The sequence below is a fragment of the Medicago truncatula genome, chromosome 5 (genome assembly GCF_003473485.1).
Source record: "Medicago truncatula cultivar Jemalong A17 chromosome 5, MtrunA17r5.0-ANR, whole genome shotgun sequence".
Lineage (NCBI taxonomy): Eukaryota > Viridiplantae > Streptophyta > Magnoliopsida > Fabales > Fabaceae > Medicago > Medicago truncatula.
In genome coordinates, this window is record NC_053046.1 from 14,887,369 (window position 1) to 14,909,016 (window position 21,648).

General features: G+C 32.6%; 1 protein-coding gene across 1 annotated transcript; it reads left to right on the forward strand.

Annotated features, from left to right (window-relative positions):
• The first annotated feature begins 1,161 nt into the window (after positions 1-1,161).
• Positions 1,162-6,902, forward strand: LOC11408657 (potassium transporter 6). The gene is made up of 8 exons (XM_003613201.4): positions 1,162-1,432; positions 1,581-2,076; positions 2,721-2,774; positions 3,609-3,869; positions 3,944-3,996; positions 4,810-4,933; positions 5,031-5,285; positions 5,646-6,902. Exons 1-8 carry the CDS (start codon positions 1,394-1,396, stop codon positions 6,710-6,712), a joined length of 2,349 nt encoding a protein of 782 aa, XP_003613249.1. The 5' UTR covers positions 1,162-1,393; the 3' UTR covers positions 6,713-6,902.
• Positions 6,903-21,648: the final 14,746 nt, after the last annotated feature.

The following is a 21,648-nucleotide window of genomic DNA, read 5'->3' on the forward strand; positions in this document are numbered from 1 at the left end:
ACAATTACTCTCTCTTGAATCAATGATGACACACTATTAGAGAAGATGAAGCTCTTATCATGAACATCAAAGAAAGGTAAGCAAAACTCCCACCAAACCCCACCTCACAACTTTTATTTTTCTTCTCATCTAACATTCCCCACACACTTTGACTCTCTCTCTCTCTCTCTCTCTAGGTTTCTCTAGAAATACACGCAACTCTTTTCCTTTTTTGGGGCTTCAAATTTTGACACCAAAGTTTCACACAAAGATTGTGCCTTTTCTTGTTTGCTTCTAAGTACTTGTACTTTTTTTTTAAAAATATTTTATTGTCAATAACTTCTCATATAAGTGAACCTTTATTTGCCTTATATTTATCATTTTAATAAATAATAAAATAATGAAACCGATATTTCGTGTGCATCTTCCTATCACATTCCAAACAAATAACTCTAGGCAGGCCAGGGTGGTCGTTTTCTCAGTGTTGAATGACTTAATCTTCATTATTTTATTTTGCCGTAAAGAATATGATTTTGATTCCTCCCTCCTTCAATTAATTCATTTTTTTAAATTTCATCTATTAATTATAGAAAAAAACCCATCATAGATCTGGAAAGTTATATATACAATATTTTTATCAAAAAGGATTAGCTCAAAAACAAAATTAAATATTTTTTTGTTTGTAGAAAAAGTCAGAAGTATTAGTGAAATTTAACCAAACAATTAGATTCAGATGTTTAACGAGCACTAAGAAAAATGAATTGTTTAAAAGAATTTGAGTTTGTTTTTTAGATGAAGCAATTATGTCAGATAAACATAATCTTTTTTCCTTGAAAAATATGGGGTTAATAAAAAATATGTGAAACTCGCCACAACTTTTTACAATAATATTAGTTGTTCGGTTTGATAATATCGACATTATCAGTTGAGATTCTACGAACCAAAGTTAAATAACTAATCGAATAAGGGATGTTAAACAGTGTCCCCATGACATCGGTTAAACATCCAAAACAAAAAAGCTCATTAAACATCCAAAACAAGAAAGTTTTCAGAAGAAAATTTATTTGGTCAAAAATAATATCTTATATTTCCAAGATAAAATTTCTATTTATAGGTTCTTTTGTCAATGTCCGTGGCATTGATTAACATCAAATAAAAAGAAATTTTTTTAATATGATTTTAATTTCTTTTCAACATCAAATTTCACTTGCACACCAAAAATATATATGGTACTACTATAAATACATATCTTTAATCATAATTTCTTTCTAAATCTTTAATTCGGTTTTTCTCAACTAGGAGAGTTTCAGTTGCAGCAATTGGGTGATCATCATCAAAACAAAAACCTTAAATTCTTGGTTCCAGAAAACAAAAAAAAACATGGTTCTTTGAAACTTCAAAAACCTCGCATGTTATGGATCTAGAAGGTGGAACTCGTCGAAATTCTTCAAAGGTAACAGAATGGGCATGCTTCAAAACCTTAAAAGTTTCAATTTTTACTTCTTTGGTAGATTCTATTTTCGATTCTAACAACGTTTGAACATGTTTGTAATGTTACACTGATGTTTTTTTTTTTTGGTTTTTTTTTAAAATTTTTGCAGAAAGATTCATGGAGAACAGTTCTAACACTAGCATATCAAAGTCTTGGAGTAGTTTATGGAGATTTAAGCATTTCACCTTTATATGTGTTTAGAAGTACTTTTGGTGAAGGAATTGGACACTCAAATACAAATGAAGAGATTTATGGTGTTTTGTCTCTGGTGTTTTGGTCTGTTACATTAGTTCCTTTGGTTAAATATGTGTTCATAGTGTTAAGAGCTGATGATAATGGTGAAGGAGGCACTTTTGCACTTTACTCTTTGTTGTGTAGATATGCTAAAGTTAATTCTCTTCCTAATTGTCAATTGGCTGATGAAGAATTGTCTGAGTATAAGAAAGATGGTTGTGGTGGTGGTGTTTCAAATGGTAAAGGATTTGCCTTTAGGCTTAAGTCTACACTTGAGAAAAGGAAGGTTTTGCAGAAGTTTTTGCTTGTTCTTGCTTTGATTGGAACTTGTATGGTTATTGGTGATGGTGTCCTTACACCTGCTCTTTCAGGTGATGATTATGTTGATGATGATTTTGTTATGTTTATTTCTTTAGAAAATGTTTCTGTTTTTAGGGTAAACTAAACAGTCATCTTGGTCTTTAAATTTGTGAGACACTGTCGCAATAGTGCGACAGTCTTTGGATGTATTGAAATTACCACAAGCATGCCTAAATCTGTCTTTTTGTTGTTATTTGTTTTTTTTTTCTTTTCGGAAACTCGGTATCTGGTCCAAGGACCGATTAATCCGTGAACCAATCCCACCATCCACTAGCAGGCCCAATTGATGCCTGGGAAAAGTCCTGTATGGACTGGCCCTACATAGGAATTCTGAACATCTAGAGGATTAGAACCGAAGACCTGGTGATGAGCACACTCCTGGGTCCTAAGCCTACACCACTAGGCCGACCCCTGGGGGTTTGTCTCTTGTTATTTGTAATTTCGATACATTCAAAGACTATAGTAACAACACCTAATAAATATATTTAGGGACTAAAATGATTGTTTACTGCTCTTGTATCCATTTCATGTTTTTACTTTTAATTAAAAAATTGAAACTTGTTTTCAATTTCTTTCCTGTTTCTAAGATTTGTATAGGAATTTATTTGCTTTAGTCCCTTTAAGTCACTGAGTAAGTTATTTTGAATGAGTGCAGTTTTCTCAGCCATATCAGGATTTGAGCTTTCAATGTCCAAGGAACATCACGCATGTAAGTTTTATCTCAATTCTGATTTATGTTTTGTTTAGGAAAAAACGCCTTTTTTTTCTCTCATTATGCCACTAGTAGTTTATCTCTCAGTGTCTAGATGCTCCTTTTTCTCAGTTTGGCAGTGTTTCTTTATACTTTTGTTGGAATGTTTGTGAGAAAATTGTATTAAGGACAGACAATTATGTTGCATTTGTTTCTGCACGTTTAGGGTGTGACTTATATCCGTCCTTGAAAAAGTCTAAATCCACATGATCACATGTGATGGGCTCCAACACTCTGAGCTGCATGCTTGTACTGTATGCTTTAGGCATATAACTTAAATAACAAGTGTGATGTGTTTGATTGAGCTGTGACATGATCAGTTGGAACTTGAATTCTTGGAGTTTCCATACTGGTCGGTCTTTCCAAATGCCAAAATCTGTCATTATTTAATTGAAGCAAGAGCTATATGCTCATTTCAATAGAGGTTTTTAAGGATCCTAAGATCTATTCTGCTGCAATAACGTCCTATACTGTTACTAACTTGCTATGGATGGTGTAACAGATATGTAGGTCACCTGTAATATAATAATTAACAGTAATAAGACTTTTTTGGACTTGCGCACCTATCAGAAATTTATATTTTCTTTTTTTTTTTTTTTTTTGATAGCTAACTTATCAGAAAGGATTAAAGAAGACGAAAAAATTGTTTGTCTCGTTATGCTTTAATTTTGTTCTTCCGTTATATACCTTTTTGCTTATATCTGCACGTGGAATTTTGATACCACTCTTTTTTATGTGAGAGATGTGGCACTTTCCTCGCTGATATCGCTTTTGAAATTTGTTGCTTGACAGATGTAGAAGTTCCAGTTGCATGCATCATATTGGTAGGCTTGTTTGCGCTTCAACATTTTGGCACTCATCGAGTCGGCTTCATGTTTGCTCCAATAGTTATGGCATGGCTATTTTGCATCAGTGCCATTGGAATATATAATATATTCCACTGGAACTCTCAGATATACCGCGCACTCTGTCCAATTTATGCGTTTCGATTTATGAGGCAAAATCAAACTGGAGGTTGGATGGCTCTTGGTGGAGTTTTGCTGTCCATAACAGGTCTGTATGTTTTAGTTGATGGTTAACTTATATTTTATGCCGTTATCCTCACCATTTCTTTTGCACTTATACAGGGTCAGAAGCCATGTTTGCTGATCTTGGACACTTCTCACAATTATCAATCCAGGTATGTTATTTTTAAATTTGGTTTCGTGTAGAGGACAATCAAATATAACTAATACTCCCTCCGTTTCAAAATGAGTGTCGCTTTAGGCTTTGGCACACAGATTAAGAAATGGAATGAAATAATCATTGGATATAACACTTTTACCAAACTGCCCTTACTTTATAAGAAAAAGACAAAATTAAAGTTGCATTGAAAATTGTGAGAAAAAGTTGGAGAGGGTAAAGTTGGAAGGAAAAAATTAAAGTTGTATTGGAAATGTAAAGTGACATTCATTTTGAAACAAATTTTTTTAGCTAAAGTGACTCTCATTTTGAAACGGAGGGAGTATTAGATTTAGCGAACACAATACATTAGCATTTCTCACAATTTCACTTGCTCTGTTTGGATAGCTTATTTCATCTGGTTCACTCCAAAAGTTTTAACTTATCCCCCTTGATATGATAACTGATAAGTGTTAACATCGCTTCTCATATTGGTTTTAGGTCCTGTTTGGAGAAATAGCTTAATAAAGTGCTCATAGAATAAGCACTTATGTACAAAACTATTTCTACAGCAAATATATAAAATAAAGTCAAACTGTTTTCATCTAAACTATAACCTGTTTTAACTTTTAATAAGTTGTCATGGAGAGCTTATGGAAATAAGACGAAACAACTTATGTACATGTCATAAGTCATTTTTATAAGCTCTCTCAAACAGTCTCTATAGTGCTTATGCCAGTAGATAAGCTCAAATAAGTCATTCCAAATAAACTCATTGTTATAGTCAAATAGCTTTTGGAAATGCTTATTTGATTAAGATCTCTTTTTGCAGATTGCTTTCACTTCTGTGGTTTATCCATCTTTAATTCTTGCATATATGGGACAAGCTGCATATCTATCAAGGCATCATGATACTGAGCATGCTTATCACTTTGGGTTTTATGTATCTGTTCCAGGTAGCTGCTGCTTAACTCATTTTAGTTTTGTAGGTAGGATGTAGATTGTGAAGGAGTTCTCGGATAATTGACATTTGTTCGCTCTTTTGCTTTCCAGAGAAATTGAGATGGCCTGTTCTGGTGCTTGCTGTATTTGCTGCTGTTGTTGGAAGCCAAGCCATCATAACTGGAACATTCTCAATTATCAAGCAATGTTCTGCATTAAATTGCTTCCCAAGAGTTAAAGTGGTTCACACATCATCCAAAATTCACGGGCAGATATATATCCCTGAGATCAATTGGCTATTGATGATCTTGTGCTTGGCTGTTACAATTGGTTTCAGAAACACACAGCATCTCGGCCATGCCTCAGGTATGACAACAATCGCAGATTACACATACATTAATTTTCAGCAAGAGGATGCATTTTATATAAGTTGCAGTGGAATTTTGTATGCAACACAAAGTAACATTGCCATCATAATCATAAGCTATGCAGCACTGACACTTCAGCCATGTCGGTGTCTGACACCAAGTGGCACCAACAAATGTAGCTACATTCAATTGTACTATTTTCTTAAATTATTAATGGTGTTGGTGTGTCAATGTTGTGTCTTATCAGTGCGAAATTGGTTATATCGTTAATGCTTGTAATTGCTTATTTGACTTGTGCTTGTAATTGGTTATTTCGTTAGTTGCGATCATATCTGACATAATGCTCTTTGCCTAACAGGTTTGGCAGTTATCACAGTGATGCTGGTAACCACCTGTTTGATGTCACTGGTTATTGTACTATGCTGGCACCAGAATGTTTTCTTTGCACTCGCGTTTGTTCTCTTTTTTGGCACCATTGAGTCTGTCTTCTTTTCAGCTTCTCTTACCAAGTTTCTACAAGGAGCATGGGTGCCGATTGCATTGGCATTTGTTTTTATAACTGTCATGTATGTCTGGCACTACGGCACGCACAAAAAGTACGAATTTGATGTTCAAAACAAGGTTTCCATCAACTGGCTGCTTGGCATAGGTCCAAGCATAGGCATCGTACGAGTGCGTGGTGTTGGCCTTATACATACAGACCTAGTATCCGGAATTCCTGTCATCTTTTCCCACTTTGTGACCAACCTTCCAGCTTTCCATCAGATCCTAGTCTTTCTCTGCATCAAACATGTGCCCGTTCCGCACGTTAGACCCGAGGAAAGATTTCTAGTCGGCCGTGTTGGTCCGCGGAATTTCAGAATCTATCGTTGCATAGTGCGGTATGGATACCGCGATATCCACAAAGATGATGTTGAGTTTGAGAACGATCTCTTATGCAGCATAGCTGAATTCATACGCACAGGGAGCATCGGAATATCTTCAAATGACGAGGTCGAAAAACATGACAAAATGACAGTTGTTGGGACATATTCTTCACAAACCATTTTGAGGTGCAGCGATAATAATTCGGATAATAATGTTGATAATGTCGACTCGGAAGAGACGTCATCAGAACTTAAGGAGATAAAATCGCCACAGGTGAATCAACAGAAGAAAAAGGTGAGGTTTTTGGTACCTGAGAGCCCTAAGATTGATACAGAAGCAAAGGAAGAGTTAGAAGAAGTGATGGAAGCAAGAGAAGCTGGAATAGCTTATATTATAGGACATTCTTACATGAAGGCTAAACCAGGGTCTAGTACTATAAAGAAAATAGCTATTAATTTTGTGTATGAATTTCTAAGAAGGAATAGTAGGGCACCATCCTTTGTACTTGGTGTACCTCATGCATCATCACTAGAAGTTGGTATGATGTATCAAGTTTAACTTTTTTGGTTTCACAAAGCATAGAATTCTCAATGTACATAATTTTCTTGTTATATAGTTTAGTCATAAGGCCACACACCACCTCTCAAATGGTGATATATAGATAGTGTACAAGTTTTGGTCAGTTTTGTTTTGTCCCTTTGTCACTTATAAAAAAATGTGTATAGAGATTGCTATTCATGATGTCAAATACCAATTTTTTTTAGGAGAGTAAAGATGACAAAAGGTGGTGAACATGATATTTGGATCTGAATACTGTTTTTGGGCATGTCCTAGCCCAACACGTGTTTAAGAGTGATACGTATGTGACACATGATGTTCAATTTATAAAATAATGAGTAAATTAACATTTTCATCTTTTAAAGCAAAATAGTAACATGTACTCGAGAACATGTTAAAAAATTATATATAATAATTCTGTTTTAAAAGTTGTATATTTAAATTAAAATTATAAATATTGTTCTTTTTAATACAAAATTTTTATTTTGAGTTTTTTAACATATAATCTTAAAGCATGAGTTAGTAAAACTATTTTTAAAATTTTAAGTATCTAGAAATTCGAAGCACCAAATTTTCGAAATACTATATTGCGTTCTTAAATTGTCCAATGTTAATCAAAATACTTTATCATCAAATAGTTTTATTAAAGGTGTTAATATCTCACGTTAAGGTGTTTAAGTTTATGTCATATTCACACATAACATCTTGACAAACATGCAATGGTTATATTTTTTTCCCCTTATTTATCTTCCCCAGGTTTTCAAATTTGAAAATCTTCAAATCAAGAAATTCAACAATACAAATCTCTTCAAATCAAATATGGGAGAGAGGGAATATGAAACAAGGACGGGGAGAACATACTATTTTGATATGGATACTATTGTTTTTGGATGTGTTCTAATCTAACATATGTTTAATAGTGAAGAGTGTTAGAGTGAGTTGTGTTCAATGACTAATGAATAAATCACTATTTTTAATTTTTTTAATGAGAGATGTTTGCATGTTATCATTTATTTAGATTCGAATTATAGACTTTGACTCCTTTAATATTTAGTTTAATTAATTAAATTATCATTACCCCATTATTTTAATTCTTCAAATTATAATTGTCTAGCAACTTGAGACTCCAAATATACTAAATACTAAAAATTCAATCCATCAAATAATCATGTTAAAGGTTTTGGCATGTGACATTGTGGCTTGTCCACATTGACATCACGTCATACAAAGTGTTTTAACAGTAACAAGACACAATAAAAAACATAAAACTCAACGACTATTATTAATTTTTTTTTTTATCTATTTATCTTCTTCCCTAAGTATATATAACTTTAAATCCTCAAATTTTTCCTTATCTCTTTTTACAAGTTAGATTTGTTTGTTTTTCTTTCGCCAATGGAGTACCAGTTATTTCTCCAAATAAAAAAATATTTTCCGTGTGTGATAAAAATAATCCTTGGAACTTTGTTTAATTTCTTCTAATCAAAATTAACTTTGTGAGGGGATATGAATATGAGGATAATTTGGTGGCTGGAGAGTGGAAATAAAAAGTGGAGTGATACCTTTAAAAAAATAAGAAGTGGAGTGATAAAACATGTTTTAGAAAAACTTTCAAGACTTGCGTAAATTTTCTTCATCTCACGATGAATGTCAATTTGTAACAAAAAAAAATGTCCGAGTGATTGTCATTTTTATTTTTAAAATTGTATCATTTCATTAACATTATGTGCTTCATTATCAATTAATTATATTCCATTTATTTTAATAATGAGCATATTAATTTTTAGTTCGTAAAGTTTAACTAAAGGGATTACGTCAATACTATTAGATTGAACACTTTTATTGAGTTCGAACGGATAATATCGCATGTGTTTTTTCTATTTAATACACATAGTATAGAGGAGAGAAAATTACAGTGGTGGATAGTATTTCTCAAGGATTGTGTTGTTTCTTTTGAAAAATGTTAAATAGTGATTTAAACATTAGTTAAACAATCAAAATAAGTAAATTTTAAATAAAAAAATAACCTAATTATTACTACTTGATCAATAGTAACCTCTTATATTTTTCAGATAAATTTCTATTTATAGATTATTTAACTAATGTCTCTGTGCATTTAAGCAACACCCTTTCTTTTTCTTTATTTTGTACTAAATAGAGAAATTATTGCAAGTTATACTACCGAGCCACCATGTTTGCTTGCCTTCTAAAATTATTGGAAGTTGACAATAACAACGTCATTCATGGAGCTTGTCTTTAGCACGCTGAACAATGAATGAGGGAGATGTATCGGCTATAGAATTGTGATGACACATACAAAATATACAGGATCATAAAAATGGTGTTTACACTCTATTACTATCTCTTGACTCTGGAGTTATGATGACTACTATTAGAGAAGATCACGCTTTTATCAGGAACATCAAGAGAAGCTGGAATAGCTTATATTATAGGACATTCTTACATGAAAGCTAAACCAGGGTCTAGTTCTATTTTTGGTTTCGCAAAGGATAGTTTTATTGTCATTGGAGTACATAGTTTTGTTATATAGTTTAAGTCAAAAAGTCACACACCACCTGTCAAGTGGTGATAGATATTGTTTTGTCCTATTGTATTTGTTGTCTCATTTCTTCATTGTCACGTCTATAAATATGTTTATAGAGATATTTGCTATTCATGATGTCAAAAATGGTTTCTTTTGGGAGAGGAAAGAGGATGCTATTTCAATCTGGATATATACCACTGTGTCCTAGCCATTGAGAAGTAATCTGGGATTCATGGATCTTATATTCTATATGTAGGCATCAAATTCAGATGCCTAATGAGAAAGATGAATAATGAAAGCAAATGGTAGAGAAAAGACGGTCGTTTTAGAAGCAAAAGAAGGTCGTGCATGTTAGGTTTAAGCAATGTTGTTTAATCCACCTAAAATTAAGGATTAAACAAAGGGTCCTAAGGATAAGATTGATAATAAATTGTAAATATGATATGATAGTTTTATCATATTTTGTCTTTATGCACGTTCTAAAATTGTGTTATAAAATTTGAAAAATGATCAAATTGATTGATATTTTTTTAATTTATGAAATTAAACTGCTACTTCACACATTTGAAAAATTAAATTGGCCGACTTTTACCAAAAAGTACGAGACCAACTTTACTCACCTTTTCCTCTCAAACATAAAACTTTAATCACCGTCCTTGTGAGTTTAGCTCAATTGTCAGGGACAATACATAATATATGCAAGGTATGGGTTTAAACCCCGACCACCACAAAAAAATAAACATTAATCATCTTTTAGCTAATGAAAAAAGAAAAACATTACACCCATTCATTTTTTTTATAAAATCAGAGAGTGACTCTGAAGTATACCTTTGGACAAAAAGAAAATATAATTTTTTTTTTTTAAATACATACATGAGGGAAAAAGATCTATATTTTTATTCTTTTTATATGTATATTTGAAAGTAACTTTGAGAAGTTAAAATGTTCTTTTAACAAATATAGCTTTTTAAATAGATTTTGTCTAATGTATATAAGTAAATTAAACTTGGACCATACACAAGTATGTTTTCTACTACTCGATCACTAAGTTACAACATATAACAATTGATCTAATTATAGGAGCAAGCTTGTGTGTGGCGACCTTTCAAAAAATAAAGTTTGTGTTTGGTGCAACACTTATTTCACTTAAGCACGATGTTTTATAACCCATACCCGTTGGACCGGGAATCGGAGATTTGAGCATGTCAGTCTGGCAACCGACCCAGGGAAAACAAGTGTGATACGGGCGGGTGACTAGTTGGACTGTACAAACCTGGTAAACCCGACAAACCAGTTGGTAAAATAACTTCTTTTAAATAAAGTTAGCTATATATTAGCTAGCAACTAGTTATGAATGCGGAACCAACGGTTGCACGCTTAACGAGTTAAATTCCTCTTAATTTACTTAAAATAAATGGATAATAAGAGAAATTGAGATATTAATAAATGGAGAGGATTTTAACTTACGCTTAATATACCACTTATCTTTCTTTTTAATTCATATAAGCTAGAGTTTTCTCACTAGTATATAAGCGTCACCCATGTCATTCAAAAGAATATGGATCATTTTACCTTTGTAGATATAGGGTAAAAAAAATATTTATAAGGTGAATTCTGACTGCTAGGCTACCTGACTGAAAAAAGAAAAAAAAAAAAAAAAGACTTGGATGGTAAATTTTTTTAATGATTTTTTGAAGGCTAGTTCATTTTTAGATGGTAAAAAAATCAGAATTAATTTTCCCTTGTCGAAAAATTATAATTTGATGTGGAAGACCTTATTTTAGCGTCTTAAATTTGTCTGAAAAAAATTCAACCTCTAGTTCATTTTTATGGACTTTTATCTAAAAAATTATATATTTTTCTTTATTTTAATATCTCAATTACAATCCGGTAAAAAAAAAATGGTACGTCATAAAAAAGATCAATGTAGCAAGATTCTGTGTCTTACTAGTGCCTCATGTGGCAAGATTCTCTATCATGTTAGTGTAACTAGGCAACTTGAGGACCAAAATAGGAAGAAATTCAAATTATAGAAATATAATATGTTTCTATTTTTATGTGGTATTTTCGGACGATGTGTATATATACAAGGGTTATTTCCACAATTAACTCTTTAATTTATGTGATGAAAAAAAAATATTGTACATTCACTCAAATAACGTTGTGTAAATATTTGTGGAGATATTTTAAAAATATACCTATAAAAATAACACAATGGAGTTGTTTGATTGGATATGGTATTTACATAATAAGTGCATAGAAATTAATCTTTTAAATATGTCTTAGGTCTCAAATCTCTTTGATCCTCAATTTTAAAATTGAATTAGTAGCATTAATTCTATTAATATTAATTATCTTAGGTTCCATTATCAACTACACTCATTAATTTTATTGATTCACAATGCATTAAATAACACAACAAAATTTAACCATGTTTCATCTTCTTTCTTGATCTCTTATGCTTTGTTTCATATATATTTTTCAACTTGCACTAATTTCTTTGATTCTTTGATCTTTTTCAGCTCCATTAGATCCAAATCCTATAACTGATTTGAATATTATTTTGATATTCACATTTACGTGCAAGGATGTCTTTTTAAGGAGACATGTTAATTGTGTAAGATATGAGTATTGTTAGTATATTAGTCATCTCAATTAATGCATTTGGTGAAGAAAAAAGTAATGATATTTATGGAACTTAATGATATTTCATAAAGAATAAAATGAAAATTACCACGTAGTTATTGCGGATCGAATTTGAAATTGACTGTCATCCATGTAACAAGTCAACTTTCAAATATTTATGAAACTTAATGATATTTCGTTGTGAACTCATTGCTCATTATTGCTAATCGAAATTTCCGGTCATGAATAGATGGGAAAGTAATAAACCAATGTTCACGCCAAAATGTCAACTATTGGTATTTATGATTGACACTAACAACTTTTGGAATTGGAAACGTCATAATGCATTACAAAGCATTATGCAGTAATTGCTTTTATGGCTGCAATGAATAGTAATTATTACCAATAGAACAAGAGTCAAGGGGCAGCGTACAACTTTCAGAGAAGAAAATTTCCAATATCTGTTTCATTTGCCATGACAATCAACAAGAGTCAAGAGCAATCACTTAAAAATGTTGGAATTTATTTGCCGAGTCATGTGTTCTCGCATGATTAGTTGTACGTTGCAATTTCCAGAGTCACTTCAAAACAATGTTTGAAAATACTAATCGTTGATAGAGATGGAGAGAACGCTAATACGACCTCAAATGTTATTAATCACGAAGTCTTTCATAATGTATCTTGATGGTTAATGTTCAAACCTTTTTGTTATGTATGCTACCTTTTCATTTTGTTGCTATTGTTGTCTTAGAAGGGAACATATTTTTAAATTGTTATAAAACTTCCATTAACTTTCTCATTAAAAGCAATTGTTATTGTTTAAACAACATTAAAGCAATTTTGAATTATGATTTCTCTCCCTCCTATTTTCAAATCTTTTTATTACAAATAAATGTGTGTTTTAATTGTCCATTGGAATATACATACTCGATATAAATGTGTACTAATGACATTCAAACCATTTTTAGAAGTTATATAACAAAATAATTAGTTAGCATTGGAAATTGACATGCACATTAAGTATCATTATTAGTGATGAATGCCTATGAGGAACATAAAAGGAAAGAGCTTAATGGACAATTGACTTATTTCAAGCATTATATATACACACACTGAGATTTGTTTAGCCATAACAACAAAGATATCACCCTCTACATAAGAGGTAATAATGATGGACAGTCAATCTGCCATAAATGTCATAAAATTCCTCATTCACTGTCAAAGAGATTTTTTTTCCTCAAAAGGTGTTATCTTTATCTGCATTTTCGTTTTCATATGAGTTGAGGTTTTGCTATCTGTTTCTGATGTCTTTCTTATAAATTTGGCTTTTATAGATATGACTTTATGAGAATATGAACCAACAGATCCAGCTTATATTCATCTCTTGAGGCTTAAATGACGTACTCATCACGTATAGTATCATCCAAAAGAGATATATTTGATAACATACCTAATTTTGTAAAGCCAATCATATTTGTTGTCCTTTGTTCATGTTATATATGTAGCATTTGTAAGAGAAAAAAATGTTATAAATAAATCATTCATATTGCTTTTAAATGTTTGTTGCAACTAATGAGTTTTTGAAAAGGACTTGCAATTGTTGAGTTATTTTATAAAAAAAAATCTTCTTTTGTGTTGCTTAAGTAATTGTTTTACTTATTTTATTTTATTTTTTAATTGTTGGATTATCTACATTTTAGTGAGTTTACCTTGTTCTTAGGCCAATTACATTGAAACCTACAAACCATTTTAGGCAAGTTTTTATGGTTATGCATAGTTTGATGAAAAATATAATGTTTATTCCTTCTCTTTTCTCTATTATTCTGTTTGTTACAATTGAAGAGGTTCTTGCTTTGCAATGCTTAAAGAGTTTGATATGCCTTTTTGTTGTTTGATTGATTTTTCATTTTTGTTCCATGTTGCTTTTCCAAACAAAATTGTTTATATAATTTATTAATTGATATTGACAACACCATTGAACATCAACTTGAATATTGTCAACGCTAAGTATATCGACACTATGAAATTTATACATTGAACAAATCACACTGAATTTAATATCAATGTTGTATGTTATTTAATCTTTGTTGTATTTGTCTTATGTAGTTGCTTATTTATTTCTCTTTTACATTGTTTCTAATATGGATGTTGTGTATCATACTAAGTCTCGGTTTTGCTTATCCTTTTTGCTATTCTAAAATTCTATTTCTGAAATCCTTTTTAATGTGCAATTTTTTAATGCTACAAGTTTTATTGATTACTACACTAATCATATGTATGGTTACTTGAAACACTAATCATACGTATGGTTACTTGAAGTTAGTTGTAAATTTAACCCTTTGGATCACATCTATATTCAAAGAGAGTTTGCAATCATCTCATCAAAATTACATTAGGCAATCATTTCTTGCGAAATAATAGTTATGTTTGAAATTATATAATTTGGATTCAAATTTGCTTTTAGACAAACGAACATTTTGATAGGGTAATCTTAAATTAAGTTCAAGAATACTAATGTGGTATAAGTTGTTCACTTATAAAGAAGAATTTTAACTTATCACGTTCATGAAGCTATACAAAAAAGTTGTGTGTTGGCAATGCGGTTTATATCACTTTTAAAGCCAAAACTCAACCGATCCACTATGTTATTTAATTTTAATTTAGTTTCGTTTAGAATGAACCATTTAAAAAAAGGATTTCCTACGTATTTTAATGCGGTTTAATTTGGATATGTTATAATGCGGTTTTTTTAATATTAAATTTTTAAAATATAACGATATAAACTTATTGATAGTTAATTATTGAGCTTTATTTAAGAAAATTGTGTGAGATGTTTGGTTAAAAATATTAAGTGTTACAAAAGAGTGATGTGTACATGGGATCTATTTAAATAGCAAAAGTACCAAAAATGAGTGTCACATTGTAGATGCTTCTATAAACCTTAGAGCACAAAACCCTAAAAACGTGAACGCTTCAGCAACTCTGAAATGGCGGGAATTCTTTGGGATCTACCTGGAAAACATGTTTGGATATTGATGAAAAATCTTGCAGGTAAACGAAACTTTAACTATTGAGTTATTTCTTTATTGTGATGTTATATGATAGTGATGGATGTAGTTACGTTTAATCGTTGACGATGTTGATTTGATAGATGATACCACATTTTATTTTTTTAGGACGCTGATGTGATTGATGTTACTCGATTTAGATCAATTTTTTTGTCAAGAAATTAAATGATATGCTGCATGGATTAATGTTTCCATATTTAGATCCGTATTTTTCTAACAATGTACTAACTTAGATATGATATTATTTATTTATTTCATTTAATTGATTTCAAAGAGGGCTTAAAAGTAAGATTTGACATTATCTTGATTCATATATATCTAACGTTACCTTGATTATGTTAATATTTATTCTTTAATTAGGTATGCAAAAATGAAACAAAAAAACAGGATCTTTTAAAAAATTTGATATTGAAGGAGAAGTGACACCGTTTTTGGTATGTACAAATTGAAATTTACATTTCTGCTATGCTGATATTGTTATTAACTATTTTAATTTTAATAAACTATTTAAACAAGCAGGAATATTCTAGTAGACAACTCAATTTCCACAACAATGACAAAATTAGGGGCAAAGTTATCAATAACAATCCAAATGTGGAAATAATGTTTGGCTCAACAAATAAGGATTTCACACACTTATTTAAAAATGCAAAGACGTTGTCAAAATATATGATAATTTTACTAAACTAATCTTATTTACTATTGATTTAATACTTTGGAAGTAGTGTATACTAAATTAATTAGAGGGTAAAATTATTATTATTGTTTTTGAAAGAAATATTGTTGTTATTGCTGTTATTATTGTTGTTGTTGTTGTTGTTATCAATGTTATTGTTATTGTTGTTGTTGTTATCATTTTGTATATTTGTTTTTGAAATCGTATGGCTTGTATTTGTTATAAGTGAGTGCAAATGCAAACCGAGGTTCAAAACCACCATTGGTCTGCATATCATTTGTAAACTAATTTAAAGGAATTGCATTTATTTCAATATTTAAAAAAATTAAACGAGACATAAATATTTTTGATAAAGGTAACCGTACATGTTATCACAATTCAACAATGAGAGATAATTAATAACGTAATCAATTCACTTTTTAAATTATTAACGTTATCAGTATACTTCATATTTATATGTTATTTATTTGTGATGAAGGTAACTGTAAAGACAATGTTATCAGTATACCACATGATAGCGCCACCTTATATTGAATTACACGTGTCAACGATACATATATACTGCTATTTCTTCTGCACTGTCTGAATCAGGGCCGCGCAACCCCTAAGCAGCCGCGAAAACCCTAATGGATGAAAAACCCTTTTATGTGAGGTTGCCGGATTCCATTCTTGAATGGATAAATGAGAAATTATCACAGTCCACTTTAAAAGGTAACTGCTACATTATTAATTTTCCTTTTTTATCTTTGAAACAAACCATATAAATATCAGTTCTGTTATTCTATATCTTAAAATCAAAACACCATCAACTATTCATTGATATTATTTAATTTCCTTTATTTTCAAAACATAATGATTCTGATTTTTAAGTCAAACGCCTTGGTTATTATTTCTCCAGAACTAGAGAGGCAGAACATAATCAACCATACAATTATAGATGAAATTGAGTTGAAGCTTCATGGATCAGCGGTAAATAATTTAATTGCAGTTGAATTAATTAGTTATCTACAACTTCATAATTAAACTGAATTTGACTGATGGATAATTTATTACTTAATTTAATTGCAGTTGAAATAATTTGACTTATGGATAATTTGTTACTTTCTATTCCATAATCAGTTCAAACCCCCAAAACCGACGAGTTGTATATCAAAGCCCAAATTGAATACTAAATCTGGTCTATTTTGGACCATTTTACCTTTTAAAAGTGATCTATTTTTTCCATTCAAAAACTACCTTATTTTGGACCATTTTACCATTCAAAAGTGATCTATTTTTTCATGCATATGAAAGCATGACAAATTTTTCAACATTTTTTGACATGCTCAAAATACCCAATCCCATTGTCAAAGTCAGTATATGAGTGAACAACCTTCAATATTGAAACGAAAAAAACATTGCTTAGTTTCATGAAAAATAGCAGAAAATAATGAAACTAGTCTTGTGTTGAATGAATTGCCAAACAGATGAATTACCACTTGATTGATGCATTGCAGAGACATAATTGTCCAGTTTGACAGTTAGTGGATAATTTCATATCTAATGTATAATCAAAAAGAGCATGAACAAGCCAGTTCTTGTTATCACTTTCTTGTGTATCAAGTATCAACGCCGGTAAAACACAATGAAGGATAAATAAAAATATTGCTAAAACCCAATTGAAACAATATGACAAGTAACTAAAATAATTTCAGATTCAAAGCAACAAACTAAAAACAATTAAGGTTTGTAGGTTATTATGAAAAGGAAATAAAGATATGCCTTTTACGAGTGCAGCAGGCATTCAACATCATACCATTCAAAGAGAGTCGTACCTAGTTGAAAGACATACCAACTTCTTGCATTCAATACCAGAAAATTATACACAGTTCTAAAACTTTGCAGCCCTATAGGGTGAAGATCTACAAACTGAACCGCATTTCGAACTCTTGAAACTGAGGAGTGTACATATTTTAATCCATCAATCACTACTAAATTCAGCACATGCGCACAACACCTCATATGAAACCCAAACCCATTCATCATAAGCCCATTAATGTTTATTATTTTCTTTTTCAAATACTCCACTGCAACATCATTTCATGACGCATTATCAACTGTGATAGTTGACACATTTCTAAGTCCCCAGTCCTTCAGCACCTCCTCAATCTTCTTACCCACATACTCACCATTATGATTTGGAATATCGAAAAAACTAATTATCCATTTTTGGTAATTCCAGTCCCTATCAATAAAGTGGGCGGTGAGGGTCAAATAATTAAGATTCTGGAAAGAAGTCCAGCAATCTGCTGTAAGGGTGAGTATGTAACGCCCACTTTCGTTTAATCGTTTATTTAATCGAGTTTAGGTGATTATATTATATTTATATAATATATGCATGATTTTGATATGTCTTGATGATTTATGATGATTTGATTGATGACGTGTTAAGTTATGAGATTTGGAAGATTTGATAAGAATAGGAGAATTATTTTATTGTTAAATAAAATAAAGATTTGAAAATAATATAAAATATTTAGTTGAGGGCTGTTTTGATATTTTAGATAGTTTTGGGGGAGAAAGTGAGATAAGATAAGTTATTAGAAAGAGGTATAAATAGGGAAGACCTAATATCTTTAGAAAACTATTGTACGTGAAAACTTTTGGAAAAAGGGAGAAAAGCTTAGAGAGGAGCAAGAGACCAAGAGTGCTGCGATTTTCTTCAAACAAGGTAAGGGTGAGACTAATGATTCAATAGCATTGATCGTTGTAATTCTGATGATTAATTGACAAAGTTAGGATTGATTTAGAAAAGTTTTGGAATTAGGTCAAAACCCTAAAAATTGATGATCAAACGGTAAAACTTGTTTAGATTGATGTAGAAACCGTCCTTTAACCTTAGAACATGTTTAGGATGGATTATGGGACCAAGATTAGGCTTTGAACCATGTTGTGTGATGGATTTTTGAGAAAAACCCTAGTCTGCCCGTGCTTCTGTTCATCGCTCGCCACGGCGAGTGATGATCCTCGCCTCGTGAGTGATGAACTTCATCGCTCGCCACGCGAGCCCCTTCCCTTCGCCTCGCGAGTTGTTTGGTGCAACTCGCCATGGCGAGCAACCCTTCCTCGCCTCGCGAGCTTAGGCAGAGTGCATGTCATATTTTGTGTTTCGACATTTTCAGTTGGACCTTGGATGCCATAGAGTGCCTGAACATACCTAGTATTGATTAGGAATGAATGTAGGATCAGAGGGAACCCAGAACAACATTAGTTTGGGAGATGAGTGGTACTCGCCATGGCGAGTAAGAACTCTCGCCTCGCGAGTACAACCAGAATGAACTTGCTTGAGTGTTTGTGCGATCTGTGTCCCACGTGTTGATCAAAAGTGAACCCCTAGTTGGTATTAAGACCTAATGATGACGTTTAATGCAGTCTGTAGAGTTGTTTAAGTTATGTTGATATTAAATGGACATGAACTAATCTATTGTATATTCATGCAAGATATGGAAACTTGATAATGATGCAATTTATGTGCTATTGATATTATGATATCATTTTGTTTATGTGACCTGTTTATGCTGCTTCCGTTATTTAACTAAGTGCATAAGTTTATGATGATGTTAGCTCCAAATTATTGGATGCATGTTGATATGTTGATTACGATGTTTTTGTTCATAAGTGTCCATGCATAGCATCTCATTGAGCTTAGTCCTCACCACGAATAATAGGAGCTTTGTCCTCCGCACGTTTTATAGGACCTTCGTCCTCCGCACGATTAAAGTATATTAATACTTATGATGACGATTGGTACCACATGCATGTAGGGAGTCTAAGAGCATTGTCACATTGTCATGATTAAGATGCCTTGTTGATGATGATTGAATACGTGATTACGTGATAAGTGTTTATCAATTATGTGATTTTGTTCATGATAATTGGATATATGATTATGTTATAACTGTTTAGCAAATATGCAATGTTAATTAAGGAATGATTATGATGTTAATTTATGATTCGCAATTACATTGATTAATGTTATTTGATTATGAAATCTCACCCCTTCTGCTTGAAAATGTTGCCCTTCGTATGGGTAACTTGCAGGTGATCGTGCTTAGTGTGCAGTTTGCTTTCGTGAGTTGGCCTTGCCTTCACTGTGTCGTCTAGGTCGCTCTGATACGTAACGGGGTGGGGTTATATGCTATAGCATGCTTCATTCTTTTACGTGAACTGCTATGACAATTTCTGTTTTGATTAACTCTTTTGAGATACTTTATTGGGGCCTGCGTGCCAAACTGATTTATGGTTTATGAACTAATATTCCGCTGCTATGTTAAGATATTATGTGGAAGTTAAATTATTATTTAACTGTTTTTGGATTACGTTTTTATGTGATATCCCGTTTATGGTTTTTACTCTGATAAACGTTTAAGAAATTTGTATATTGGGAAAACGGGGTGTTACAATTGGTATCAGAGCAGGTCGGTCCGTCCGGTCAATTAGAGAGTCGTGTCGAGTCTTAGTAATATTTATATTACTATCTTATGTTGTTGTTGCTACTTTTGTAGAATCTCGGAAATGGCTGGAAGAAACGATGTTGCGTTAGCTGCTGCTCTACAAGCTGTGGGACAACAACCTAACGCAAATGCTGGTGCGAATGCTGAAGCTAGGATGTTGGAGACTTTCATGAAGAAGAACCCTCCAACTTTCAAAGGACGTTATGACCCTGATGGAGCCCAGACGTGGCTTAAGGAGATTGAGAGGATTTTCCGGGTTATGCAGTGCACTGAAGATCAGAAGGTGCAGTTTGGTACTCATCAGCTAGCCGAGGAAGCTGATGACTGGTGGGTTACTCTTCTGCCTACCCTTGGGCAGGAGGGAGCTGTTGTGACTTGGGCTGTTTTCAGGAGAGAGTTCCTGAGAAGATACTTTCCGGAAGATGTTCGCGGGAAGAAGGAGATCGAGTTCCTTGAGTTGAAGCAAGGAAACATGTCTGTGACAGAGTATGCTGCCAAGTTCGTGGAGCTGTCAAAGTTCTACCCGCACTATACTGCTGAGAATGCTGAGTTCTCGAGATGCATCAAGTTCGAGAACGGTTTGAGGCCCGACATCAAGAGGGCGATTGGGTATCAACAGTTGAGAGTTTTTCCAGACTTGGTTAATAGCTGCAGGATCTATGAAGAGGATACGAAGGCTCACTACGAGGTAGTGAATGAGAGAAAGGGCAAGGGACAGCAGAGTCGTCCTAAGCCGTACAGTGCCCCTGCTGATAAAGGGAAACAGAAGATGGTTGATGTTAGGCGACCTAAGAAGAAGGATGCTGCAGAGATTGTGTGTTTCAATTGTGGTGAGAAAGGCCACAAAAGCAACGTCTGCCCTGAGGAAATCAAGAAGTGTGTCCGGTGTGGCAAGAAAGGTCATGTTGTAGCTGATTGCAATCGTACGGACATTGTGTGCTTTAATTGCAACGGAGAGGGTCACATTAGTTCACAGTGTACTCAGCCTAAGAGGGCGCCGACTACTGGTAGGGTCTTTGCTTTGACTGGTACGCAGACGGAGAACGAGGATCGTTTGATCAGAGGTACTTGCTATATTAATAATACTCCTTTAGTTGCTATTATTGATACTGGTGCTACACATTGTTTTATTGCTTTTGATTGTGTTTCTGCTTTGGGTCTTGATTTGTCTGATATGAATGGAGAGATGGTTGTCGAAACTCCGGCTAAGGGTTCGGTGACTACTTCTCTCGTATGTTTGAAATGTCCTTTGTCTATGTTTGGTCGTGATTTCGAAATGGATTTAGTTTGTCTACCTTTGAGCGGTATGGATGTGATTCTGGGTATGAACTGGTTAGAGTACAACCACGTTCTTATTAATTGTTTTAGCAAGTCAGTGCATTTCTCTTCCGTCGAAGAGGAAAGTGGTGCGGAGTTTTTATCTACTAAGCAGCTGAAGCAACTGGAACGCGACAGTATCTTGATGTTTTCGTTAATGGCTACCTTATCTATTGAGAATCAAGCAGTGATTGATAGGTTACCGGTGGTGT

What these genes read in the sequence shown, in the direction of transcription:
- LOC11408657 (XM_003613201.4), top strand. Translation starts at nt 1,394, where the DNA reads ATGGATCTAGAAGGTGGAACTCGTCGAAATTCTTCAAAG. An exon ending in CTCGTCGAAATTCTTCAAAG is followed by an intron (nt 1,433 to 1,580) that starts GTAACAGAATGG and finishes AAATTTTTGCAG; the next exon opens with AAAGATTCATGGAGAACAGT. An exon ending in GTTTTATGTATCTGTTCCAG is followed by an intron (nt 4,934 to 5,030) that starts GTAGCTGCTGCT and finishes TTTGCTTTCCAG; the next exon opens with AGAAATTGAGATGGCCTGTT.